At 41.9% G+C, this 27,330-nt stretch overlaps 1 protein-coding gene across 2 annotated transcripts in view; it reads right to left on the bottom strand.

The window, feature by feature from the left end:
• WDR7 (WD repeat domain 7) overlaps nt 1-27,330 on the bottom strand; it is a 447,173-nt gene that overhangs the window by 355,681 nt on the left and 64,162 nt on the right. For both annotated transcript variants that reach the window (XM_029059993.1, XM_029059994.1), the window contains exons 12-13: nt 26,581-26,801; nt 10,256-10,451 (exon numbers count right to left, since the gene is read on the bottom strand). In XM_029059993.1, the coding sequence (XP_028915826.1) occupies nt 10,256-10,451; nt 26,581-26,801 (417 nt within the window). The remainder of the gene's footprint in view (nt 1-10,255; nt 10,452-26,580; nt 26,802-27,330) is intronic.

Below are 27,330 nucleotides of genomic sequence, written 5' to 3'. Positions count from 1 at the left end.
ATTTCATTAAAAACTCACGAATGTATCAATCCATGGAATGTATATTTTCCTAGGTGACATTTAATTGCTCTTTTTAAGTCTGCATACCTGACAGTGAAATATAATGCACATTTTAGTGAGTTTAAAAACCACTGCTGAATAAAGGGATCTCAGAAAATACATATTCAACAACAGATGGGTTATATTTGGGTCCGCCTATAAAATTTCACTTTGAATTTGAATCTGAGTCTCATATTCACTGGTACAAACAATTTCCTAGGAGAAAAATAAACCTAACAAATCTCAGGTACTATTTATTTTTGTTTTATTTTGAGTGATTCCATTTTGTACCAAAATGATTCGGAAACTGTCAACCTTCAGGGGTCTCAGACATTCTCGCACTGCATTCTGCAGAGGCCAGAAACAGTCTTGCCACATTCTCCACTGACTCCTAAGGTAGAAAGGAGCCACTTCCATTTAAGCTTAGTCTTAGGCCTAAACGTAAACCTGCCATAACAATCAGTGGTATTGACTGAGCGCTTACTGTGTGCAGAGCACTGTACTAAGCACTTAGCACACAGTAAATGCTTTACAAACGCCACAGTTGTTATTGAAAAGCCGCACGGTGTAGTTGCTGCAGCACAGGCCTTGGAGTCAGGTCATGTGTTCTCATCGTGGCTCCACCATTCATTCATTCTATCGTATTTATTGAGCACTTAGTGTGTGCAGAGCACTGTACTAAGCACTTGGAAAGTACAATTCGGCAACAGATAGAGACAATCCCTACCCAACAAGAGGCTCACAGTCTAGAAGAGGGGAGACAAACAACAAAACAAAACAAATAGATAGGCATCAATAGCATCATTATAAATAGAACTATAAATATATACATATCATTAATAAAATAAATAGAATAATAAATACGTACATATACACACAAGTGCTATGGGGCGGGGAGAGGAGTAGAGCAGAGGGAGGGAGTCGGGGCAATGGGGAAGGGAGGAGGAACAGAGGGAACGGGGTCTCAGTCTGGGAAGGCCTCTTGAAAGAGGTGAGCTTTCAGTAGGGCTTTGAAGGGGGGAAGTTGTCCTGTCTGCTGTGTGGCCTTGAGCAAGTCATTTCACTTCTCTGTGCCTCAGTTACCTCATCTGTAAAATGGGGATTGAGACTGTGAGCCCCACGTGGAACATGGACTATGTCCAAACTGATTTGCTTGTACAGTGCTTAGTACAGTTCCTGGCACATAATAAACACTTAAATATCATAAATATTAATTATCTTTACAATCTATATAGTCCTAAAGCTGCATTTCCCTCATTATTCACCAAGAAAACTGAGTCACTGCAGACAAGAAAATTTGACCAATGTAAAACTAATACACCTGAATTCTAAAGAAAATTCAAAGTTCATAAAATACTGTATTTTACTAAATAGAGCACGACCCATATGTCAGCACAAATCATAACCAGTGCTGTGTGCTACTTCAAATATATCAGTTTTAAACGTAAGACTGAACCGCAGCACCATCTCCTGCTTTTATGAGAAATCTACTGAAAGAGAAAAGAGGGCATTACAATAATCACAAACTCATAAAGCTGGCACAGTGATGTTCTGGAAAAAAGTTTCTTGTAGACAAGCCTGCACTTTTGTGGAAAGTCTGATTTTGAATTTCTGGCAATTGATTACTCTGCTTTGTTTAATTCCTAATTTTTGCCCTGTATCTGGGAAAATACTTCACACAAAGCAAGTGAACGCATTTAGCAAACATCCATCAACCTTGTACAATGTCGGAGTTCAACTTTAAATACACAAAAATCGATGTCACTGGGCTTAAATGAGCCATTCAGATTCACTTTGATATTACAGAATCAAAGAATTTAAATCAAGTCTATCTAAGGAAAACCAGGTGACAATTGTAAGGGGAAAAAAGGCTCTTTCACGTCTCCTTTCGATGCACTTTTCATAGGTTTTCATAAAGGTGAACTTTCACAGCATATAGCCAAATTGCTTTGATAATAATAATAATGATAATAATGATGGCATTTGTTAAGCGCTTACTATATGCCAAGCACTGTTCTAAGCGCTGGGGTAAATACAAGGTAATTGGGTTGACCCACGTAGGACTCAGTCTTAATCCCCATTTCACAGATGAGGGAACTGAGGCCCAGAGAAGTGAAGGACTTGCTCAGTCACAGAGCAGACAGGTGGCGAAGCCGGGATTAGAACTCTCGGCTTCTACTGGCTGGTAACTCGCAACCCACGCAAACAGCTTGGAAGCAGTATGGCTCAGTGGACAAAGCCCGGGCTTGGGAGTCAGAGGTCATGAGTTCGAATGCCGACTCTGCCACTTGTCAGCTGTGTGACTGTGGGCAAGTCACTTCACTGGGCCTCAGTTCCCTCATCTGTCAAATGGGGATGAAGACTGTGAGCCTCACGTGGGACATCCTGATTACCCTGTATCTACCCCAGCGCTTAGAACAGTGTTCTGCACATAGTAAGCACTTAAATACCAACATCATTATTATTAATATGTATGTGGTCATATTCACCTATGAGGCCGCAATACCACATCTTACAACATTCATTCATTCAATCATATTTATTGAGCTTTTATTTTGTGCAGAGCAAGCTACTAAGTGCTTAAGAGAGCACATTACAAGAAAAGACAATCACATTCCCTGCCCGTAACGAGCTTGCAGTCTTTGTGTACAAAATCTCTGTGGGCGGTAAATTTCTTACTTGCTATAGGTGGAACGTGTAATAACAATTTTAGTATTTATTAAGTGCTGTGCTAAGCATTCGGGGTGGGAGGGGGGTGGTGCAAGTCAAAAATCAAATCAAATCTATGGTATTTGAGTTCTTACTTTTTGTGCAGACCACTGTGCTAAGAGCACGCGAGAATATAATACAGTAGGTAGACACAGAGGGAGCGCCTAAGTGCTTAAGGGGTGGGACTAAGTGCATGAGTGAGGCAGCTGGGAGGGAAAATAAGTTGCTGGGGGGATGACAGTTGAAGGGAAGGCTTCCTGAACAGAAATGAACATTCATTCATTCAACTGTATTTACTGAGCACCTACTGAGTACACAGCACTGTATTAAGTGCTTGGAAGAGTACACTATAACAGGAAACAGACACATGCTCTTTCCACGGGCTGATCTGTCATGTAGGAGGAGGGACTTCCAGGCAGGAGGGAGGGAGGGATGGCAGTGATGAAAATTATCAGCCAGGTAAAACAAGTATCAATCAATGGAATTTACTACATGCTTACTGTATACAGGTCACTGTACTGAGCACTAGTGAAACTACAATACGAGTTTGGTAGACATGATCCCTGCCCACAAAGCCCTTACAGTCTCAGGGGGAGACAAGCAATACAATAAATCCCAGAGAGGGAAAACTCCAGCCTACCCTCTGCTCCTTAATCTCACCTATCTCACTACCAACCCCTTGACCACATTCTCCCTCTGACCTGAAACTCCCTCCCACTTCATATCCGACTTCTCACCTTCAAAACTCCTAAAATCACGACTTCCCAGGAGTCTTTCCCAGACAACTAAGCAACTTATTTTCCCATCCGCCCTCCTCTCCTAGTCAACTGTCAACTTGACTGTATATACCTCAAGGACTTCGATATGCACCGCAGCCCGACAATACTTACGCAAATATTATTATATTCTATTATTTCCCTTATCCCTATTCTAATGTCTGTCTCCCTCTGTAGGCAATAAGCTCCTTGTGAGCAGGGATCACGTCTACCAACTCTGCTGTTCTGTACTTTCCTGAGCACTTAGTAATATGCTCTATATACAATAAGCACTCAAATATCAATGATTGACTGATAATTGCGGAGTATTAAGGATAGGTACATCAGTGCTGTGGGGCTGGGGGTAGTATCCAAGTGCTTCACCTCACCCACAGCCCCACAGCACTTATGTACCTGTCTAATGATTTTTAATGTCTGTCTCCCCTTCTGCCTTCGAGACATCTCGCTGACACCTCAAACTAAATATGTCCGAAATAGCAATCATCTTCCCTCCCCAAAATCAGCCTCCCCCGACTTTCTTATCACCATAGACAATACCACCATCCTCCTTTCTATCCATACTCATAACCTTGGCATGATTTTCAAATCTTAGCATTCAACACACATATTCAATTCTTCACGAAGGCCTGTCGTTTCTACCTTCACAACTGTGTGGGCAGGGAAGGGGTCTGCCAATTCTGCCGTACTGTACTTCCCCGAGCAATTGGTTCAGTCCTCTGCACAAGGTTAGTGCTCAATAATTACCACAGATTGACTGATTAAGGGGTACACAGCCGAGTGCATGGTCAATGTAGAAGGGCAGGTGGATGGGTAAAATGAGGACTTAGGGATGACTTCTTGAAAGAGATATGATTTCAGGAGGGTTCTTAAGTGGGGAGTGGTGGTGGTCTGTCAGATATGAAGAGGGGGAGATTTCCAGGCTCTGGGCAAGACATGAGTATGGGGTTGGCAATGGGATTGATGACACTGAGGTTCAGAGAGTAGATTAGCATTAAAGCAGCAGAGTGAACAGACTGAGTTGCAGTAGATCAGCAAGGTAAGGTAGGAGGGAGAAGGATAATTGAGTGCTTCAAAGCCAATGGTAAGGAGTTTCTGTTTCATCCAGAGGTGGATAAGCAACCACTGGAGGTTTTTGAGGAGTGGGGACATATGGACTGAGTATGTTTTTTCAGAAAAATGACTGAGGCAGCATAGTGAAGTTTGGAGTAGCTGAGGGGAAAGACAGGAGGTCTGGAAGTCAGCAAGGAGACTGATGCAGTAATAATAACGTTGGTATTTAAACGTTTACGTGCAGAGCACTGTTCTAAGCGCTGGGGTAGATACAGGGTCATCAGGTTGTCCCACGCGAGGCTCTCAGTCTTAATCCCCATTTGACAGATGAGGGAACTGGGGTCCAGAGAAGTTAAGTGACTTGCCCATAGTCACACAGCTGACAAGTGACAGAGCCGGGATTCAAACTCATGACCTCCGACTCCCAAGCCCGGATTCTTTCCACTGAGCCACGCTGCTTCTCTAATGTGAAGTAGTGCAGGCGGGAAACGATAAGTGCTTGGAACAACGTGCTAAGAGTTTAAAGGGAGAGGAAAGAGCAGATTCTACAGATGTTGTGAAGATAGAAACGACAGGGCTTCGTGAAGGACTGAACGTGGGGGTTGAATGAGAGAAATGAGTTGAGAATCATGCCATGGTTATGGGTAAGGATAAAAGGAGGTTGGTGGTATTGTCTATGGTAATAGGAGAGTTGGGGGAGGCTGATTTTTGGGTGGGAAGGTGAGGAGTGCTATTGTGGACATATTTAGTTTGAGGTGTCGACGAGATGTCCCTAAGGCGGAGGGAAATATAAGACTGCAGAGAAGGAGAGAAGCCAGGGCTGGAGAGGTAGATTTGGGAATCATCTGTGTAGAGATGGCAGCAGAAGTTGTAGGAGCTAGAGAAGGGATGTGGATGGAAACTAGAAGGAAGCCCAGAATTTAGCCTTAATGCACCCTTCCAGAGATAGAAGGAGGGAAGCAGAGGATGAATTAGCTAAAAAGACTTAGAAAGACCAGTCAGAGAGACAGGAGGAGAACCGGGAGAGGACAGCTGTCGGTGAAGCCAAGGTTAACGAAATGTTTCCAGTAGAAGCGGGGTGGTCTAGTGCAGTGGGCAGCTGAGGTCAAAGGAGGATTAGGATCGGAATAGAAGCCATTGAATTTGGCAAAAAGGATGTCGTTGGTGACCTTACAGTGAGCTGTTTTCATGGAGTAAAGGGTGAGGGGAAAGCCAGACTGCAGGGGGTGGAGAAGAAATGGAGGCAGTGAGAGTACACACCTCGCTCAAGGAGTTTGGAGAAGGAATTATAGGAGGGATGTAACTGGAGAGTGCCATGAGGTTAGGAGAGGTGTTTTCTTTTGTTTTTTTTCCCAGAATGGGTGATCAACAACTATCCTTCATCAGTTAACTCTATCACAAGTTAGAATCAGGCTACTGTCAATTTTTTAATTTATTTCCCCAAGAGTATTCTGTTATACTGTCCTCTCCCAAGCGCTCAATAAATATTACTGATTGAGCTGAATGAAAGGATGAGATTGAAATCCTAAATACAAGCCCCATTACTCCTTCAGTTAAACTCTTCGCATTTTAGAATTCATTCAATAGTATTTATTGAGCGCTTACTATGTGCAGAGCACTGTACTAAGCGCTTGGAATGTACAAATCGGCAACAGATAGAGACAGTCCCTGCCCTTTGACGGGCTTACAGTCTAATCACAGCTCTCTGCACACAGTAAGCGCTCAATAAATATAACTGATTGATCTGAACGGAATGAAAAGACTGAGATCTTGAACACAAGCCCTATTATACTTTCAGTTAAACTGTACACATTTTTTTTTGTTGTTGTTGAACATTTTCTGCTGTTGCCCCAAAGCCAGTGCCATGCAGTACACAGTATAGTCTGCCTGGGATTTCTCTTTGAAAGATACGCCATCGCAATGTGGCAGTGCCGTGAGAGAAATCCCGAGTGGTTCGGCCAGTTAGTTCTCACAGGGAGGAGTCCTCGCTCTCCACATGGCTCCAAGCCCAAAGCCACAGAAGCCTCCCCAGCTTCGGAACAGTTTGGACTCCTGGAAGGGTCTTCGCATTAAAAACAGCCCACACTTCCAGGAATTCCCGAGTTCGGACCATCTTCTAAAGCCGTGCAGGGAGGGGGCTTTTATCTGTTGAAAGCCTTCTTGGGGCCGGGAAAGTGTCACTGCTTTCCACTGACCACAATCCCGCTCCCCACAGAACTCTCCTGGAAGCTTGCTTAGACTACAAATCCCAACAGGCCACGGGGAAACCACAAATGGACATTACCAACCATACGCCCAGTCGCTCTCACTTCACCCCCTTTGTGGGAGAGAACTACTCACGAGCTCGGCTTAGGCCACGTTATACAGGGCTCCTTCTTCCTGAAAATCAAGAGCCTGCCACTGCATTCCATGACAATTAAGAAAATGGAAACAAATACCTCCTGGAAAAAATGTAAAGAAGCTGAATAGCGATAAAAAGAGGAGAATTATTCCGAACAGTTCTTTAAATAAGAAAAACCGATGCCACCCAGAGCCAAAACTCAGTTAACCGGCACACTCACCAATAGGTCGGAATATTTTTATTCTACCAGACCTTCATTCTCGAAATAAATACCAACAAGAGAAGGCTGATATCGGTTCAGAGTTTATGTAATCTTCATACATCAAAACCTTGGATCGGCTTGCTTCATCGGGCTTCATTTTTTATTTATTTAATAAATAAATAAATTTAATAAATAAATAATGTCAAGACCTTCAGCATATGCCCTTTGGACTCCCGAGGGAAACTTATATCTCTACTCGGGAAGCCTGAACAGCAAAAGAGACAGATAATGTGTACCTTTTTTTAGTGCTGAACACTTTTCAAATTCAGTTTTTCCATTTTATTATGAAGAAATCCATGGCTGGTTGGCATCTAGGGCTTAATTTTAGAGGTCAAAATGTAACCATGAGATTTCATGATTATAAACTCGTGTATAATTGCATCTGTTAGAAGAACAGCATCCACTAATGCCCCTATAGGTTTGAATTAGCTCACTGTAACTTTTATCTACAAAAATTCTGAAAAAGCAGATTCATAGACCTTCCAGTACTACAATCCCTGATTTGATTTAAGAGACATTAATGGCAATCATCATTCAATCTTCGGAACTAAGAATGGTTTCCTGGAATATGTATGTAGTTCTAAGTAGATGCATATGTCTTTAAAGGAGCTTAAAAGAAGAAAAGGATTATTTCCTAGCTGGTTAGTGTGAAAAACACTAAGTCTGAGAAAATGGGTGTACTGAAACAAATCTCGCAAAATGGGGCTTGCTGTGGGCTGGGAACGTTTCTACCAACCCTTTATTTCATACTCTAAGTGCTTAGTACAGTGGTCTGCACTCAGCGCTCAAAAAATGATCGATTAAATCACCTTTAGGCATTTGTCTGAGATAATCAATATGAACTCACTTTGGAGGGCGGACAACAACAACCCTCTTGGAGCAAGAGTGTTTTGAAGACTTTTTATAATACCACAATCATTGGTATTTATGAATAATACTAATAAAAATATTTGTTAAGCCCTTACTACGTGCAAGGCACCGCTCTAAACACTGGGGTAGATACAAGATCATTGGGTTGGACACAGTTCCCGTCCCGCACGGGGCTCACAGTCTCAATCCCCATTTTGCGGATGAAGTAACTGAGGCCCAGAGAGGTAAAGTGACTTGCCCAAGGTCACACAGCAGACAAGTGGCAGAGTCTGGATTAGAACCCACGACCTTCTGCCTCCCAGGCCTGTGCTCTAGCCACTATGCCATGCTACTTCTCAATAATTATGGTATTGGTGGAGCGCTCTGTGCCGGGCTCTGTTCTGAACGCTGGGGTAGGTACAAGATAATCGTATTGGACAGTCTCTGTCCCACACAGGGCTCACAGTCTTGAGCGCATACTGGAGGGTTGGTAGACATGTTCCCTGCCCACCTCGAGCTTACAGTCTAGATGGGGAGACAGAAATTAATATAAATTATTTATAATATAATTTAAAGATATCTAATAATAAAAATGATGGTATTTGTTAAGCACTTACTATGTGCCAAGCGCTGGAGTAGATACAAGGTAATCAAGTTGTCCCTGTAGGGCTCACAGTCTTCATCCCCATTTTACAGATGAGGTAACCAAGGCACAGAGAAGTTAAGTGGCTTGCCAAGGTCACAGAGCTGACAAGTGGCAGAGCCGGCATTAGAACCCACATCCCCTGACTCCCAAGCCCGGGCTCTTTCGTTCATTCAATAGTATTGATTGAGCGCTATGTGCAGAGCACTGGACTAAGCGCTTGGAATATACAATTCGGCAACAGATAGAGATAATCCCTGCCCATTGACGGGCTCACGGTCTAATCAGGGGAGACAGACGGACAAAAACAATAGAAATAAATAGAATCCAGAATCATGGCTTTCCACTAAGCCAAGCAGCTTCTGTGATATACTGATATCATATCAGTCATTTGTGAGTCATTTATGAGGACGGTCCCCCCACTTCCCTCCCCCTCCCCCCCAACACTCTGCTTCTCCCCCTTCCCCTCAGCACTGTGCTCATTTGTGTATATATATATGTAATATATATATATACGCACATACACAAATTATATATATATTTTGTTAATGAGGTGTACATCCCCTTGATTCTATTTATCTTGATAATGTTATCTTATTTTTGTTTTGTTCTGTTTTGCTCTGCCGTCTGTCTCCCCCATTTAGACCGTGAGCCCGTCATTGGGCAGGGATGGTCTCTATCTGTTTCCGAATTGAACATTCCAAGCGCTTAGTACAGTGCTCTGCATGTAGTAAGGGCTCAGTAAATACTACTGAATGAATGAATGATATGAACATCAGTGCCGTGGGGCACTGATAAAATAATATCCTAGTCTGTTCGGGAATCTGCATGAGACTCGCCTAGCGGGAGGTGTCACGTAATCTCAGAGGAGACTGCACCGTGCAGATAAGACGGATGTTTCTGGAGCCACAGATCTCTAATCCGCCCTCCGGGGCTGCCTCTGGTTCCCCGCATCTATGTGGCCAGCCGGCCACCTGATGGCTTGATGCAGTATTTGAGACTTTCCCATTCCCTTGACCTTGTCCCCTGTTCCGTTGATGGCCCAAGTGGCCTTTTATTCTCCAGGGCAGGTTGACAGCACACCCAGACAAACGGTGCAAATCCTGAGCCAAACCAATTACCGTGGCACACACATAAGGATGTAATTCAATGGCAAAACCTCTCTGTCTGCATGAGTCCGACCATAAGGCTAAATTAGGACAAAAAGTGCCAGAAGCAAGCGGCCCAATCGAAATGGCTAGTGAAGTCAGAGTGGAGTCTACAAAGTTTATCTTGGTTTGATTTTTTTTAAAACTTGACTTAGAGGTTTGCCCAGGGCAGACACATGCTACCAAACACTTTCTGGGCTGTGTTTGCTCTAATGCGCGTAAGCTTTTCCCACGTTTTAAATATCTGGCCATTTATGAGGACAATCTCAGTCATTTAATGCTTCCAAATTAATTAAGCACGACACGCAGACGACCGCTAGTGCCAGGAAGCAACTTTTTCATATCTGCGCAGACATCCTTCCTAAAGCTGAATACGCACCGCTGAAGAACCGTACGCATTCAAACGATCTGCTCTCCGACCCTTCCGCTTATTCTTACCGGTATCCATCTGCCAGACGTACACGGAGCCGTCTGAACATCCCACCACGAGGTAATCATCCGAAGGTCTCCATTTAATTACTTGGATAGGGAAAAGGTGACGGGATGCCAGCATGATGCACTTCTTTTCTCGCAAGCTCAAAAGACCTACTGAATGGTCACTGGCCACAGAGCAGATGCAGTGCTGGACTCTCGTCTGAAAAATAAAACACAACTGAATTATCCTGGGAAGTGATATCTATAATGTTTATAGTCTTCTGATAGACCACATATATGAGATGATTAAATATACTATTGCTGACAAGCATTCCTACTGTTCAGTATCATGAATGTATACAGATATGACACATGAATAGCATTTAATTCATTCAGTCTTGAGTGCTTACTGTGTGTTAAACACTATACTTGGCACTTGGGAGAGTACAATACAAAAATGAACAGACACATTCCCTGCCCACAGCGAGCTCACAGTCTAGAGGGAGCATTTGAAATATACTGCAATTGTGTACCTAACAATTACTTTATAAAATGGAAAGGCTGTCACACAGAAAAATGAACACGGAAATTTTGTACTCAGCTACTTCGATGCAAAACATGTCGCTTTAGTCTTAAATTATTTTTATTGCTCATTTTTAATAGGTTAGAAAGAAGGGAGAAAGTGAATTATTATTAGAAGAAATTCACAAACTCAATAGGAAATAAAATTTGATCACAAAATTTTCTTAAATTCAATCAGACACTGACAAAAATGAAAGATGACAGATTATTTCAATGAACACCAAATGCTCATTTTCATTCGTACATATTTAATCAAACTATTATTCAGGAATTTTCTCTTTTTAAAAAATAATCAAATTTATGCCTTTAAAGACTACCAAAGGTCTTTCTGACCATCAACAAAGGGTGACTATAAATCAATCAATAGCATTTATTGAGCACTTACTATGTGCACAGCAATGTACTAAGCACCTGAACTATAGACCAAAAAATCAAAAGACAAACCATCAAAAATAATTTAACTCTAGTGGATACAATAACACACCACTAAATAATTTTCTGTCAGGTCTTCAATTTCAAATATTTGATTAATTTCACAAAACACATAGAAACATATGAAAGCACTTACCACATTTCTATTTCTACCTTCTATTTCTGCCAAAATAAGCATCACTTAATTTTGAATTCACTAATTGGTAAAATGATGACCCATTTCCCGGAAGACAATAGTGGCTCTAATGCTATTTTATTACATTCAGTATTTACAGAACTTTCCGTTAAAATAAACTCAATAGAATTTATAGACTTCATTAAAAGGTCACATCCAATTAGGAGTTCTGTCATCACTAAAAAAGAGGGGTAAATAGAGGCACGGAGATTGAATAACATCAAAAGGACAAAAACCGGAAGCCAAAGATAAAAATCTTACCTGGTAAGCAAAATAATAAGAAGAATTATGGTATTTCTTAAGTGCTTATTATGTGTCAGGCACTGTATTAAGCGCTGGAGTGGATATAAGCAAATTGGGTTGGACAGTCCCTGTCCCACGTGGGGCTCACAGTCTCAATCCCCAGTTTTCAGATGAGGGAACTGAGGTACAGAGAAGTGAAATGACTTCCCCAAGGTCACACAGCAGTCAAGTGGCGAAGCCGGGATTAGAACCCATGATCTTCTGTCTCCCAGGCCTGTGTTCTATCCACCTACGCCACGCTGTTTCTCTAAGAATTCTGACCTTGTAACTGTACAGTGAGAAACCAGTAATACCAGAGAAAACACACGGATAAAAAAGCAGATAGCATGAGACTTTTTTTTTTATATATATACAAAGTGAATTTTACAGTGTGCTCTGTGACTCAGAAATCCAAGTTCGGGAAAATGTTCTAATCTAATTCTAACCTTTACCTAAGAAAATAAAAAATGCCAATACTATGCCAGACCAATGCTCCATCCACACTAGAATTCTGCTCCGACAGTGGCAAAAGAGGTTTCTAAGTCCCGTATTTTACCAAGATCTATTTTAAAGTGTTGTTTCAGTCCTCAGATGGATTCCTTCCTCTTACAATTTAGAGAAGCGGCGTGGCTCAGTGGCAAGAGCCCGGGCTTGGGAGTCAGAGGTCATGGGTTCCAATCCCGGCTCAGCCGTTGTCAGCTGGGTGACTTTGGGCGAGTCACTTCACTTCTCTGTGCCTCAGTGACCTCATCTGGAAAACGGGGATGAAGACTGTGAGCCCCACATGGGACAACCCGATCACCTTGTATCCTCCCCAGTGCTCAGAACACTGCTTTGCACATAGTAAGTGTGCTAACAAATGCCATCATTATTAATATTAAACCAAAGATAAAAAAGGTATCACAGTTACAAGTTGGGAAGCAGCGTGGCTCAGTGGAAAGAGCCTGGGCTTCGGAGTCAGAGGTCATGGGTTTGAATCCCGGCTCTGCCACCTGTCAGCTGTGTGACTGTGGGCAAGTCACTTCACTGCTCTGGGCCTCAGTTACCTCATCTGTAAAATGGGGATTAACTGTGAGCCCCACATGGGACAACCTGATTACCCCAGTGCTTAGAACAGTGCTTTGCACATAGTAAGTGCTTAACAAATACCAACATTATTATTATTATTATTATTACATCTGCTCCATCTTCTCCACAAATGTAGTATTGCGCATGAAATTAATATCACTGAGCATTCAAACAGGGAGTAAAGGATACAACTCTATAAAGGTATAGAGTTAACTATACCACTCTGGACTGTAAGCTCCCCCCTAGACTGTAAACTTGCTGTGGGCAGGGAATGTGTCTGTTTATTGTTGAATTGTCCTCTCCCAACAGCTTAGTCGAGTGCTCTGCACACAGTCAGCACTCAATAAATACAACTGAAAACACTCACAAAGAAATAATCAATATCATTTATTCAAGGCAAGGACAGATATCTAATATATTTAATTGATAATGTTAGTTCTATTTTTCAGGTGAAATTAACATATTTTAGGCTCCTTTCTCAAGAAATGAGCATTCCAGACCTACTGGGATACCTCTGTGATTTAGGGAAAGTATTTTCCCCTTCCGGTCTTGATTTTTTCAATTGGAATACCGAGAAAATGTCTAATCACTTCCTGGATCTCAGAGTGTTATGATAATGTATGTTCAGCACTTTGAAATCAGTGGCAATATTATGCCTAGCACAATACATGGATAATACAGAACTCAGTGATGATACAGGCTAGATATTCCTCTTCCTTTTCTGCATTTCCGAAACCTTCTTCCTTGTCCTTTTCCTACTACCGTACGCTGCGCGCAGTAGGTGCTCAGTAAATTCCATTGATTGATTCTTTATTATTACCAAAGATCGATTTTATCCTACAAAAGGAAGCCTCAAGTAAACTGTAAGCAACAGGAAAACATCAAGAGGCAGACTTCAAATACTTCCTGAATTTCCTGCTGCCCATGGCAGATTTAAAGACTCAGAGGAAGAAAGTGAGAAGGTCATTGGAAGCCAAATCTAAATTTAGCACATAAGAATGCACACCAACATACAAACATGCACACACACAGGCATATCACATATGTACAAAAGGTTTGAAACAGCATTGAAAGCACTCATAGTGAAATTCTAATTTAATGAATTCCTAAAATGAGGCTTTTTTTTTCCCCCTCATCCCTCCCTCGACGACACTTGTCCCCTTAATCCAAATTAGTAAGGTGTGCTTTATAAAATTTTGTAATGTTAAGTATTTTGTAAACATTAACTTCAGAACTCATCCTGCTTTGGGGGAGAAATTGAAATTAAATTCCTCTCTTTCAGATTCTAAATTTTGAAATACTTTATTTACACCCAAGATTTCCTTTCAGGGGAAGAGAAAATAACCACCTCATGATTTCTCCTTTAAAATGGACATTTTCTTAATACAGGATCGATAAAGTTGATTTTGCAGAACTTCGGGACAAGAGTTACATTGCCTAAATGTTTTTTTTAGAACCAATTATCCTTATTTTACTTATAAATTTGAGATGAATTTTGCCAGGATGCATGTCACAAAGGAGTTATGCGAAAGTAGACCTTAAGCAGCATCTTATTTCTGCCTAGAAAACAAATGGATTGAGGGGAATAGGGGATGGTGAATCAACTGTATGAGTTTCACCACTATCGTATGCAAGGTAAGTAATGTTAATCACAGACCTCCAATATTAAACAAAACAAAGTCCCTCTTTGGATTTCCCAGTAGATAATCCCGGTAATACATTAGTGCTGAATAGTAAAGTACCACAAGCATCTTGAATATGATAGTCAGAAAATACCACCTAGGTCATTCTGTCTGACCCTTTGCATTTTATAGGAGTTCGTTTTAAACCATTCCCAGAAACCTCTTATGTAACCCGTTCCTGAATATCATTGTGAATGATAGAAATCAGAGACAACCAGCCCACCCTCTAAACCAGCTCTTCAGGGAGCTACTCTAATCTATTATTTCCCATCACAGTATGTTTTGCCTTCATTTTTCAAACCTGAACATACAGTCCCCTTAAATTTAATTTCAACTCTCTGGACATTCTTCCCCTGGCCTTAGCAGGACAAAACTACTTACACATAATATTTTTCCCTTTAAGTCACCATTAATCCACCTTAGGTATTCAGTTTCTTTTTCTACTTTACAAATCATTCCTACTTATTGTGCCTACATCTTCCCAGAAGTGTCTTCTGTGAGATATCCATCTACTTGAGATGACTATTTAAATCCTCCTTTTAAAAATTCTACCCCGCGAATGACCACTCACAAATGCTAGTGGAAGTGTGGACTACAACAGTACCCTATTCCTGTTTTTGTTTTTCAACCAAGAGCAGAGATTCTTTTCCCAAAAAGGACACAAGTTCTAGACTTTCTTACCAAAAGTTCATTCAATCATATTTACTGAGCACTAACTGTGTGCAGAGCACTGTACTAAGTGTTTGGAAAGGACGATTCAGCAACAAGTTAAAATCTTGCATTATAGTCAATTACTTCCTTATAATTTTACACATTCATTTTTTTCCAACCAACGTGGACTGAGCAGCTAGACATGGACACAGTAATTTTTTGAAAGAGGTTTTCAATCAATGGTATTTATCGAGTGCTAACTGTGTACGCAACACTCTAAGTGCTAATCCCGACTCCGCAGCTTGCCAGCTGTGTGACTTTGGGCAACTCAGTTAAGCTCTCTGTGCCTCAGTTACCTCATCTGTAAAATGGGGATTAATACTGTGAGCCCCACGTGGCACATCCTGATCAGCTTGTATCCCCCCAGCGCTTAGAACAGTGCTTTGCACATAGTAAGAGTTTAACAAATACCACTATTATTATGAGAATACAATGCAACACAGTTGGTTGCATACATTCCCTGGCCCACAAGGAGCTTACAGTCTAGACAGGGAAGATGGACATTAACAAACTTATGGATATGTAAGTGGAAGGAGGAAGGAATATCAGATGCTTAATAATAATAATAGCATTTGTTAAGTGCTTACTATGGGCCAAGCGCTATTCTAAACACTGGGTTAGATACAAGGTAATCAGGTTGTTCCACGTGGGGCTCACAGTCTTAGTCCCCGTTTTCCAGATGAGGTAACTGAGGCACAGAGAAATTAAGTGATTTGCCCAAAGTCACACAGCTGACAAGTGGCAGAGCCGGGATTCGAACCCACGGTCTCTGACTCCCAAGTCCGGGCTCTTTCCACTAAGCCACGCTGCTTCTAATGGGCTCAGAGCAAAGTGCATAGATGACAAAGGAGGAGGAGGGAGCAGGATAAAAGAAGGCTTAATTGGGGAAGGCCTCTTGGAGGAGATGCGCTTTTAATAAGGTGGGGGAGTGGTGGTCTGTCGGATATGGAGGCGGCGTCTGCTCCAGATCAGAGGAAAGACACGGGAAAGGGGTCGGCAGCCAGATAGGCGAGGCACAGTGAGCAAGCTGGTGCCCCACGAACACGGTGGCTGGGCTGTGATGGTAAATCAGCAAGATAAGGTAGAAGGGGATGAGCTAATTGAGTGCTTTAAAGCCAATGATAAGGAGTTCCTGTGTGACGCAGAAGTGGCAGGGCAACCGCTGGAGGAGAACTGGAGGTTCTTGAGGAGTGGGGAGTGAAAAAAAGTGAACTTTTTTCTTCCCCCCTAGAAAAACGATTCGGGAGAGTGAAACATGGACTGAGTGGGAAGAGGCGCTGAAAACAATTTTTGACATGACTTTATTTGGAGCAAATCTAACCTTCAGCATCACGTACGTGCGCCTGCAAGTTACGTGCATCACTAGTTTCTTCAGATCTGTGTGAAGAGCCACCCAAACATACACAGTACTTATAAGCACTGCATGGGGGTACTGAGAGAATGGGACAGAGATAGAAAGGGAGAGAGATGCACAACTATACATAAAGCTGTTCTTGTACTCGGACGGGCGCGAGCCCCAAGACCAGATACGAGTGGTCTTGGAAACACCCCACCCAAGTCCCCATAGTCAAGGTAGGTTAGGAAGATTAGAGGAAAACGAGGTGAGCCACAGATATCTGCCGAATCAATCGGGAAGCACATCCTGGCATGCAAACTCTGAGTGAGCTCATTGTGGGCAGGGAATGTGCTTGTTCAGTGTTACACTATACTCTCCCCAGAACTTAGCACAGTACTTTGCACACAGTAAGTGCTCAATAAATGCAACTGAATGAAGTCAAAATCTCTTTTGGTTTTTTTATTATCAAATGCCATTGAGTTGTTTCTGATTCATGGCAAATCTATGGATGTATTTTGTCCAGAACGCCCTATTTTCTACCATAATCCATAACTTGATAATAGTTCTTCTGTTATGGTTTCTATCCATCTAGCTGCTGGTCTGACTCTTCCACGTTTTCCCTGGACTCTTCCTAGCATTAGTGTCTTTTCCAGAGAATCAGTCCTCCAGAAGATGTGTCCAAAATGTGCTAATCAAAATCAAGTCATTCGGCGATCAAAGACCACCTTGGGTTAATTGGCTCCAAAACTCCCTTTTATTTATTTTTTGGACATTCTTCTGGTAGGGCCCCAAAAAGCTTTCATGCAATCCATGTAAATTATGACAATATAATTGGGGGGAGGGGAGATAGTGTTGAAAATTTGTTAAATTGAAAATAATTCCAAAAGCATTTGCTCTATTAACATAAAGGTTCTCAAGCCTTTTTCTCTCTGCAAATGACCATTAGCTTTAAAGTAGGCAGAAATGACTGTTGTTTCCTAACAGACTTTTTTATGGCACTTGTTCATCACCAAGTGAACTAAGGCCAGGAACTGAACTAAGCATTTGGGAGAGTAAATATAAGAGTCTGTAGACTTGTGCAGGTGAACACAGTCCACATCCCACAGTCTTAATCTCCATTTTAGAGATGGGTAACTGAGGCACCGAGAAGTTAAGTGACCTGCCTAAAGTCACAGAGCAGAGAAGCAGAGGAGCCGAGGATAGAACTCGGTTCCTTCGGATTCCCAGGCCTGTGCTTTATCCATTTCATAGACCCCTCGATCCTACTTTTTATACAGGCACTGAAATGGGGAAATCTATTTATCTGATACTTCCCGATCCTCTCAGTGTGCAAAATAACTGATAGTATAAATAGCCCGAGACAGAAACACTAATTCCTATTTTAAAATTACCTTATTAGCTACAAAATGAAAATAGAATCCTAAACCTCCTTCCTCTAATGTCAGGGAAGTGTATGAGTCACAAACAGAAATTAGGTGGATCTTTTTGAATCAAAGTACCTTATTAAAGTGAAAGAGGACAGAAGAAAAAGAGAAAAGACTCAGCAAACAGCAGCTACAAGTACAAATCAAATGACTTTTTAGCACGCATGGCATTTGGATGGGACTGTTCGCTAGTCATCAGTTTGGAGTTTTGTTTGCTTTTTCAGCCTCACGTGCACACACTGACAGTGATCATCATTAATGATACCGCCTAAAGATTAAAAAAGAGTAGTAAGATAGGTCTAGAATTGTATCATTAATGTTTTATGACGGCAGAAATCCACCGCCTTATTATGGGTTTCATTCCCACTGCAACTCCGTTTCCAGGAGAAGGAAAACCAGACCTCTTTAGCCTAAAAGAGATTCTCTTAGTGTCTTCTGTGGTACAGGAGGGGAAAACACACCAGCAGCCGTAAACCTATGCTGTCCCCTGCTGTCTGTTCTGCGTATGTGGCGACAGCTACTCATCTTTCACCGCGAACAAAGAATTCTCTCAATCTATAAAGAATTCAGCCTAGACTTCATAAAAATGCTCTGTGTATAAAATCACGAATTTTTTTTTTTATAAGACCAATACTTTAACAGAATCATCTCCAAAAGAAAACCCACCACTGTAGTTGATGGGGTATCATTAAACCAGCTGTGAAGCAATTTTAAGCTTTTAAAAATTAGTAACGACGGCATTTAAGCGCTTACTCAGGGCGAAGCATATTCAGGACTACACAAAATTAGGAGCAACTTCATTCATTCAATCGTATTTACCGTCTGCGGAGCACTGTACTAAGCAACTTAAAATAGTCTGTGAGTTAACCTCTTCTTTAAGAGTTTCTAATGACATAGTAACCTGGAATGGCAAAATTCCACATAGTCATCTAACAACTTCCAAAGAAATATCTGCAGATAGTAGCAAATGGAGCAGCATTCATTAAAAGGCTTAAAAAGAGCAGGAAAAATAGCAGCATGCATTAAGGGTTTACCATGTGCTGAATGTTGCGGTAGATACTGGATAATCAGTTCTGGCAGCCTATGCCCCATATGGGGCTCACAACCTAAACAGGAAAAAGAGCACAGGGCACCTACTTCTCTCTATTTTACAGATGAGGGAACCGAGGCACAGAGAGGTTAAGAGATTTGTCCAAGGTCACACAGCAGGTCAGTGGCAGAGCTGGAGCTATAAACCGGAGCAGGCTTGAAACCATAAAACTGGTGAAAAATGAAATACACAAAGTATTTTTAGATTCTTACTGCTGAATTTCAAAAAAATATTTAAGTACATTTTCGTCTCAAAGCTTACATCCCAAAGCAAATGACCATTTTCTCATTACGTAGCCTGAGTTACGTGGAAAATACGACAAACACCATATGACTATCCTCTTCCTCAACTACATTCAGCTTCTCTGTTATACGGGGCATTTATATTCTTGTAAATAGTATTTAATCAGTGGTGTTCCTTGAGCCCTTACTGTGTGCACAGCACTCCACACGACACTTAGAGTACAATATAACAGAGTTGGTACACGTGTTCCCCGCCCACAGTGATCAAACAGTCTAGAGGGAAGAGATATTATGAAATATTTCATTGCAAAAAGGAAAACACCAAAGTTACTTTCATAAAATATAAATGATTAAGAAATTTCAGCAAATACACTACTTGTTTTTCCCTGTCAGAAGGAGAAGCCTACTCCCAATTCTTTTCCAAGCGACATGCTGGCATTCTTTCATTCATTCATTCAATCGTATTTAGGAGAAGCAGCGTGGCTCAGGGGAAAGAGCCCGGGCTTGGGAGTCAGAGGTCATGGGTTTGAATCCAGGCTCTGCTGCTTGTCAGCTATGTGACCGTGGACAAGTCACTTCTCTATGCCTCAGTGATCTCATCTGTAAAATGGGGATTAACTGTGAGCCTCACGTGGGACAACCTGATTACCCTGTATCTACCCCAGCGCTTAGAACAGTGCTCTGCACATAGTAAGCGCTTAACAAATACCAACATTATTATTATTATTGCGTACCGGAGGCAGAACATGTACTAAGAGCTTAGGAGAGTACAATATAATGATAAGCAGACACATCCCCTGTCCAACAAGCTTACAGTCTGGAGCACGTACTAACAGTCTACCTGCAGTTATAAAGACAAGTTGTCCCGGAGAATCCTAGAAAATCATGCACTCCAGCTTCCTGTTGTACGTACTCTCCCAAGTGCTTAGTACAGTGCTCTGCACATAGCAAGTGCTCAATATATATGACTGATTGTTGGCTACATCAAGCCCCCCAGCCCAGGGGCTGTCTGAAAGGCACAGGCCAGAGAGGCAATCTTCACCCACATCAAAGACAGAGCTGAGTTCTTATACATGATTATTCTCTTTTTGCTCTCTGATGGGGTGTAAATCTATCCCTGTTTGCTCTGACACGTTGAGTTCCTCTGCTAAACCGGTAACTGAGATAAAATGGGCCATGCACATAAAGAATGACTTTCGGGATTTGTTATTTCAACTCTCGTCTGAGGAAAAGTCTCAGAGTGAAATGCACACGTGGCCTGACCGTATGTGCAGCTTTGAATCTGTGTGACTTTAAATTTTCATGTGAATCTCCTTTTTGAATTCTTTCCGACTGTAATATTGATTCTACATCGATCTGGGCCACTCTTTAGCTTGGTAAAAACTATTTCAACTATGGTTAGCTTGTGCCGTGCTTCCACTTGCATCTTGGTCAGATTTCCTGCCCACTTAATCCATTTGGAGGGCACCGAGTAGAGAAAGGCTATTCCGTCCCCCATGTAAATGAATAAGGTGGCCCCAGAGTTACAATTACATCAGTCTGATTGCTATAAAGTACACACACCCCAAGATAATCTCTCTTTATATATAGATATATACATATATGTATATATAAATATACAAATATGTCTACCCATGCAAGCTAGTATTTGGTGATCTTTATACCACCTCACTACTCTCCTCCTCCAACCCAGCCTACACACTTGCTCCTCTAATGCCAACCTCACTCTCTCACCGCCAACCTCTTACATCCTCAACATCCTGCCTCTGACCTGGAACACCCTCCCTCTCATATCCAACGATTACTCTCCCCGACCTCAAAGCCTTACTGAAGGTACATCGTCTCCAAGAGGGCTTCCCTGACTTCACCCTTCTTTTTCTCTTCTCCCACTCCCTTCTGCATCACCCTGACTTGCTGCCTTTATTCATTCCCTCTTTCGGCCCCACAGCACCTATGTACATATCTGTACTTTTGTTTATTGATATTGATGCCTGCCTCCCGCTCTGGACTACAGACTCATTTTGGGCAGGGAATTGTATTCTCCCAAACACTTAGTACAGTGCTCTGAACACAGTAAATAATAAATATGAATGACTGACTCTATATACACTGTATCAGGATCTGAAATATATATATATACACACACACACACACAGAAGCTTACTTAGATATATAGTGACTCTGGGGCCACTTTATTTATTTACATGGGGGAAGGAATAACCTTTCTGTACCCAGTGCCCTCCAAAAGGATTAAGTGGGTACGAAATCTGACCAAGATGCAAGTGGAAGCTCAGCACAAGCTGGGTTACCGCTGTTGAAATAGTTTACCAGGCTAAAGAATGGCCCAAATCAATTAGACAAGCATATATAAAGATAATTTCGGTGGGGCTATAAGAGAACTAGAGAGAAAGCAGTGAAGGAAGAGGGCGGAGGGAAAATCGGAGGAAAAAGGGAGGAAAAGAAGGTGGAGAAGAGAGAGAGAAGCAAGGCCTAGTGAAAAGAACATGGGGCTGGTAGTTCAAAGGACCTGGGTGCTAATCCCAACTCCATCATTCTCTGCTGTGTGACCTCGGGCAAGTCATTTCTCTGTGTCTCAATTCCCTCATCTGTAAAATGGAGAATAGGACTGTGAATACCATGTGGGACATGGACTGTGTCTACCCTTATTAGCTTTATCTACACCAGCACGTAGTACAGCTCTTGAAACATAAAAAGAGCTTAACAAATACCGAAAACAAAACAAAAAAAACCTAGAGGCAAGGGAAAAGAGGAGGTGCAAAATGTAGAGCTCCTGTTTCACCACGCAAATCCCGATCATCATCGGGCAATGGGCAGGTGAAGCAGCTTCCTCTGTTCCCACCACGGAGCTCTCCTCCTCAATCCCGCCCCATCGCGCACCTCCCAGGATCCACGCAAAACATGCCGCCACGACACCAGCCGCTCCAGAGCTAAATGCTTGTTTGTATCAAGCTCCCGCTAGGGTTATGAGGATCAGCGTTCACCTTGCAAAGGCTCCGTGCAAAGGTGCCGTGGAGACCTAGGCTCCCATTCTCACAGGAGGACCCAGCCACAGACATCCTACCATCTTGGATCCTCCTTAGATTCTTTTCCAAACCCAAAGGCAGGGTAGGCTGGCCACTCTACCCTTCCTCCCTGAAAAACTGTGGAGGTGAAGTTGATGGCCACAGCAGAGCCTCACCGATGCCATGCCCATATAGGTTACAGTCCTTATAGTCTTCACCGAATGCCTCACAAAGTCTCAGAGACAAAGGAGAACACTTGTACTTAGGACACTTCCAAATCTCAATATAAATAAGGCTCAACCCTTTCTTATTTTACATAGGTCTTTGGAATTCCTATTTTCCCTAATGTCTTCTGACCAATGACAATTATACTTAAAAATAAGAAACCAGTCATTCGATTTATCCATTCCATTAAACACTTCTAAAAATGCTTTCCATTACTGAGAAAGATGTCCCCTCCTAAAAAGAAATTAAAATCCACGCTTCAAATCCACAAAGCACATAAAATCATTTCCTTTTTTTTTTTTTAATGAAATACCAGGCTCATGTCAATTTTAGTGAAGATATCTGTAAAGGAGACATCTTGAAAATACAGAAGTGATTTGAGGAAAGACAAATGTGGGATGAAGGAGAAATGTTAGCCTTAAAGAGGATGAGCTAGGAAGAATGAAGGTGGAACAAGACAGGAAATATGCAACTGAGCATCCTTCCCTGGCATTCGGAAAGCAGCTCCATCCCACTGAAAAACACTGACACTGGCTAACAGCCAAGAAAACCAAAGCATCATCATGGCTGCCAAAATAAGAAAAGCAGCATGGCCTAGTGGAAAGAGCACAGGCCTGGGAGTCAGAAGGACCTGGGTTCTAATTCTGTCTAAACCACCTATCTGCTGTGTGACCTTGGGTGAGTCACTTTAATAATAATAACGATGATGGAATTTGTTAAGCGCTTACTATGTGCCAAGCACCTTTCAAGGTAATCAGGTTGTCCCACGTGGGGCTCACAGTCTTAATCCCCATTTTACGGATGAGGTAACTGAGGCACAGAGAGGTTAAGTGATTTGCCTAAAGTCACACAGCTGATACCGATTACTTCTCTGGGCCACAGTTACCTCCTCTGTAAAATGGGAATGGGGATGAAGACAGTGAGCCCCATGTGAGACATGAACCGGGTCCAACCTCATTAGCTTGTATCTACCCCGGCACTGAGAACAGCGCCCGACTTAAGTAAAGGCTAAACAAATACCATTTAAAATAATAATAATAATAATAATAATTATAACAACAAGAAGGAACTTAAGACTGAATAATTCACAACAGGGAATAATGCTGCTACTTAAACCTGAAGCTTCAGTATTAAGGGAAAACAAACAGTCCTCTTGCTTGAATGCCTTTAATTTTCCAGTATAAAAAGCATACCACTTTAAAGAAAAACAACTGTAATAGCCGCTTCAAATATTAATATCCTTACAGGCATCATCAAACTTTCAAGGAAGGAAAAAAAAGTGTTAAATTGTTTCTGCTCTATCTCAAGGATAGTCAACTTCATATAAAGTATCTTCTGTTGCCATAAAATAGCTTTCTATTTAAAATTCAATTCAGAATAAATTTGCATACCAATCATTCTCCAGGCACTAAATGAGATGTATTAAGCCAGCTTAATAGAAATATTATGGTCATGAGTCCGTGCACCGCTTCTGCAGTGTACAAGACCACAGACGCTTGCTTGGATTTTCTCAATGCTCTTCCCATCCTCGGTTTTTTGTTTGGCATCCATCAGACCCAGTGGTCTTTAAGCACATGTATTGATATGCTTGAAAACTACCAGCTCACCGAACAAGCGACTGCAAGCAATACGTCTTTCCCTTGTTAAATTACAATATGCCTACAAGAGGGCAGCGTGATGGGCCCAATCAATAGTCTTAAATGTTAGTTATAAGAAAGAAGGAAATTATAATTTTTTCAAGGTGCTGAAAATCAGCTACCAAACAGTGAAGCTCACACACACTGCCAGCTACAAAAATCGGACAAATGGCTCAAATACAAATTTTCGTATTGTTTGGTATGGAGGTCAACTTAATGCCTTTATATAAATAAGCAAAAATACATAAAGCAAAGAAATCTTCAATTTTGGAAATGTATTTGTTCTTCTAGTTCAAAAAAAAAAAAAACCCAAAAAACTCTGAAGTTTCATGTTTATCTTCTGTAATAGGAAATGACCACTTAAAGAAATGTTACTGTCAGAGAAAGGATAAATTTCAGTAGAGTTTCACAGACCTAGAATCACGATACGTTTGAGAAATGACTCAAGTCGATGATTTTTAACTCAGAGTACTGATGTAAGAGATCCGATTCTCTAATTTAGTCAGTCATTTCCTATGTCATCTTTTGCATAGATCAACTAGGAATCTAGCTTAATTTCACTGGTTCTTTAAAAGGGTAGAGAGAGATTATTGTACTCTACTCAATATTCTCAGATAGCTTTGAGATGTCAGGAACAAACCAATAATATTCACTGAGCACTTGCAGTAATCGTATGTACACATTCATTGTGTACTGTACTAAGCAAAGAGTACCGACGTGGAAATTAGCCGCGGAACCCGTCCCTTGTGGAAGAGCTGAGGAGACAAAATAAGAGCAATCACAATCCCTGGCCTCAAAAAGCCTGGGGAATACAGCATCTGGAACTCTGCTTTCATCAATCAACGGTTTAGATTTAAATGCCGAAAAATGTTCAGGCTGAAGTCCAGGAGCTGCTTCAGAGATTAAAGTGGAACTCTGCCCTCCATCTGAAGCCGGTACCCAGCGGGTCGGCTGAAGGGAGGCGCCCTGGGAATGGGCAAACACAAGTGGGACATGTGCAGAGAGGGTCCTGATACACTGCAAATAAGCAGCAGTGTGGCATAATGGAAAGGGCAGTGACTGTGAGCCCGTCGTTGGGCAGGGATTGCCTCTATCCGCTGCCGAATCGTACTTTCCAAGTGTTTAGTACAGTGCTCTGCACATAGTAAGCGCTCAATAAAACCAACTGAATGAAAGGGCAGACCTGGGAGTGAGGGGACCTGAGTTGCCCTCTACACCATAAGCTCGTTGTGGGCAGGGAATATGTCTGTTTATTGTACTCTCCCAAGCACTCAGTACAGTGCTCTGCACACAGTAAGTTCTCTGCACACAATAAGCGCTCAATAAATATGACTGACTTGTATTCCTGGCGGCGCCACCGCCTGCTGTGTTGATTTGTTCAAGGCACTTAAGTTCTCTGGCTTCAGTTTCCTCACCTGTAAAATGAGGATGAAACAGCCATTCTACCTTCCCCTTAGACTGCGAGCCCCACGTGGGGCAGGGACTGTGACTGATCTTAGTACAGGCCTAGGCACATAGTAGGCATGAAACAAACAGCACAATTTCTATTATCAGTATTATACCTTCTCATCTCAAATATTCACTCCTTAGTCCTATACCAATGGCCGTGGGTCCTTCACAATGACACAGAGAAAGAGAAGGACCCAAAATAGCCACACAGCACTCAAAGACTACTGAGATGTGGAAACCTAAAAAGTGTATTTAAAAAAACCAAATTGCAACCAGATGGCTTGCCCTCCACAGTCTGTACTCAATGACCCCCTTCGTAGCCTAGTGGAAAGAGTACAAGCCTGGGAGGTTAAGGACCTGGGTTCTAATCCCAGATCTGACATCTGTGTGACCTTGGGCAAGTCACTTAACATCTCAGCACCTAAACTATCTCATCTGTAAAATGGGCATTAAGTCTGTGAGCCCCACATGCAACATGGACTGTGTCCAACCTTATTATCTTTTATCTATCCCGGTGCTTTGGACAGTGCCTGGAACATGGCAAGCATTTAATGAGTCCAGAAGTAATTTTAACAAGTCACAAAACACTCTCCAGAAAAGATTTTTACCCTTTAAGTAATCAATAATCCATATCAAGAACACATACACTAATATCCCCATCCCCTTAAAATTGATTAAAGATCCTTTGTCCCATTGATAAAAAATATATCTGATGATTGGGCAACAATACCTTTCAGGGATGAACATGTACTCTACCATGCAAGGTGAGAGTACTGGCCACGATAACATTTTTCATAATGTAACCACCTCAGAAGCAATAAAATGAAAGTATGCTCTAAAAATTATAAACAGTCACATATTTTTACATACTCAAACTCTGTCCGAGGCAAGTTAACCTCACACACCTCTACTGCACGCTCTGCTTAAACACAACTGCGTCTCATCTTTGATTCACACACTGATTTTTTTGTTCCTTCTATAGTCAACTTACACTACAGTTTTCAGGAGGAACGAGGAGTTGGGTAATCTCGCCACCATGCACACAAAAGATGTGCTTCATTTCGCCAGAAAATATGTCCCAGATTATAACGGAGAAATCCACCCCTCCAGAGATCAGATATCTTTGGTCATAACGAGCGGAGACCTGATGAGGATACAGTAAACATGTAACTTTGTTCCGATGACCCCGTAGAGTTCTGTGAGGTGGCCAACCTGTGATGGAGATCGGTTAAAAATTAGAGCAGAATCATCTTAGTCTTTCATTTCCAATAAACATCTCAAACTACAGCTGTGAATTGGACATCCAAAACGCTCACCATTTTTAAATGACTAAAAAATAACGTTAGCAGATAAGTGCTAAAGACATTTATCGCTATCACGTTTTACTGTGCTTCAGTTCAGCTCTTTCACTTACTGGTAATGTTTCTTTATAAAATAAGGGTTCTGGAACTCTTTCTTCAGGATCCCCACCTCGTTGTGAGACCGGGTAGAAGAAACTGAACCAAGGAAACTATTTGTAGCTGGGTGGTAACAGCAGGGGCAGCTGTGGCTCTTTAACGTTTAACTCTCCAGAGCGTTTCCCTTTGTTGCTGACTCAGCATCTTTCTTGTACTTAACGATCAATTGATCCATCAGTGGTGTTTATTGACTGCCTGTGTGCAGAGCCTGACTGGGGAAGTACAACAGAGCAAAACACACATCCACTGCCCACAACAGATCAATCAGACTTACTGAGTGTTTT

Source organism: Ornithorhynchus anatinus, chromosome 3, assembly GCF_004115215.2.
Source record: "Ornithorhynchus anatinus isolate Pmale09 chromosome 3, mOrnAna1.pri.v4, whole genome shotgun sequence".
Lineage (NCBI taxonomy): Eukaryota > Metazoa > Chordata > Mammalia > Monotremata > Ornithorhynchidae > Ornithorhynchus > Ornithorhynchus anatinus.
Note: the sequence above shows the minus strand (reverse complement) of the source record. Positions and strands in the feature narration are given on the sequence as shown.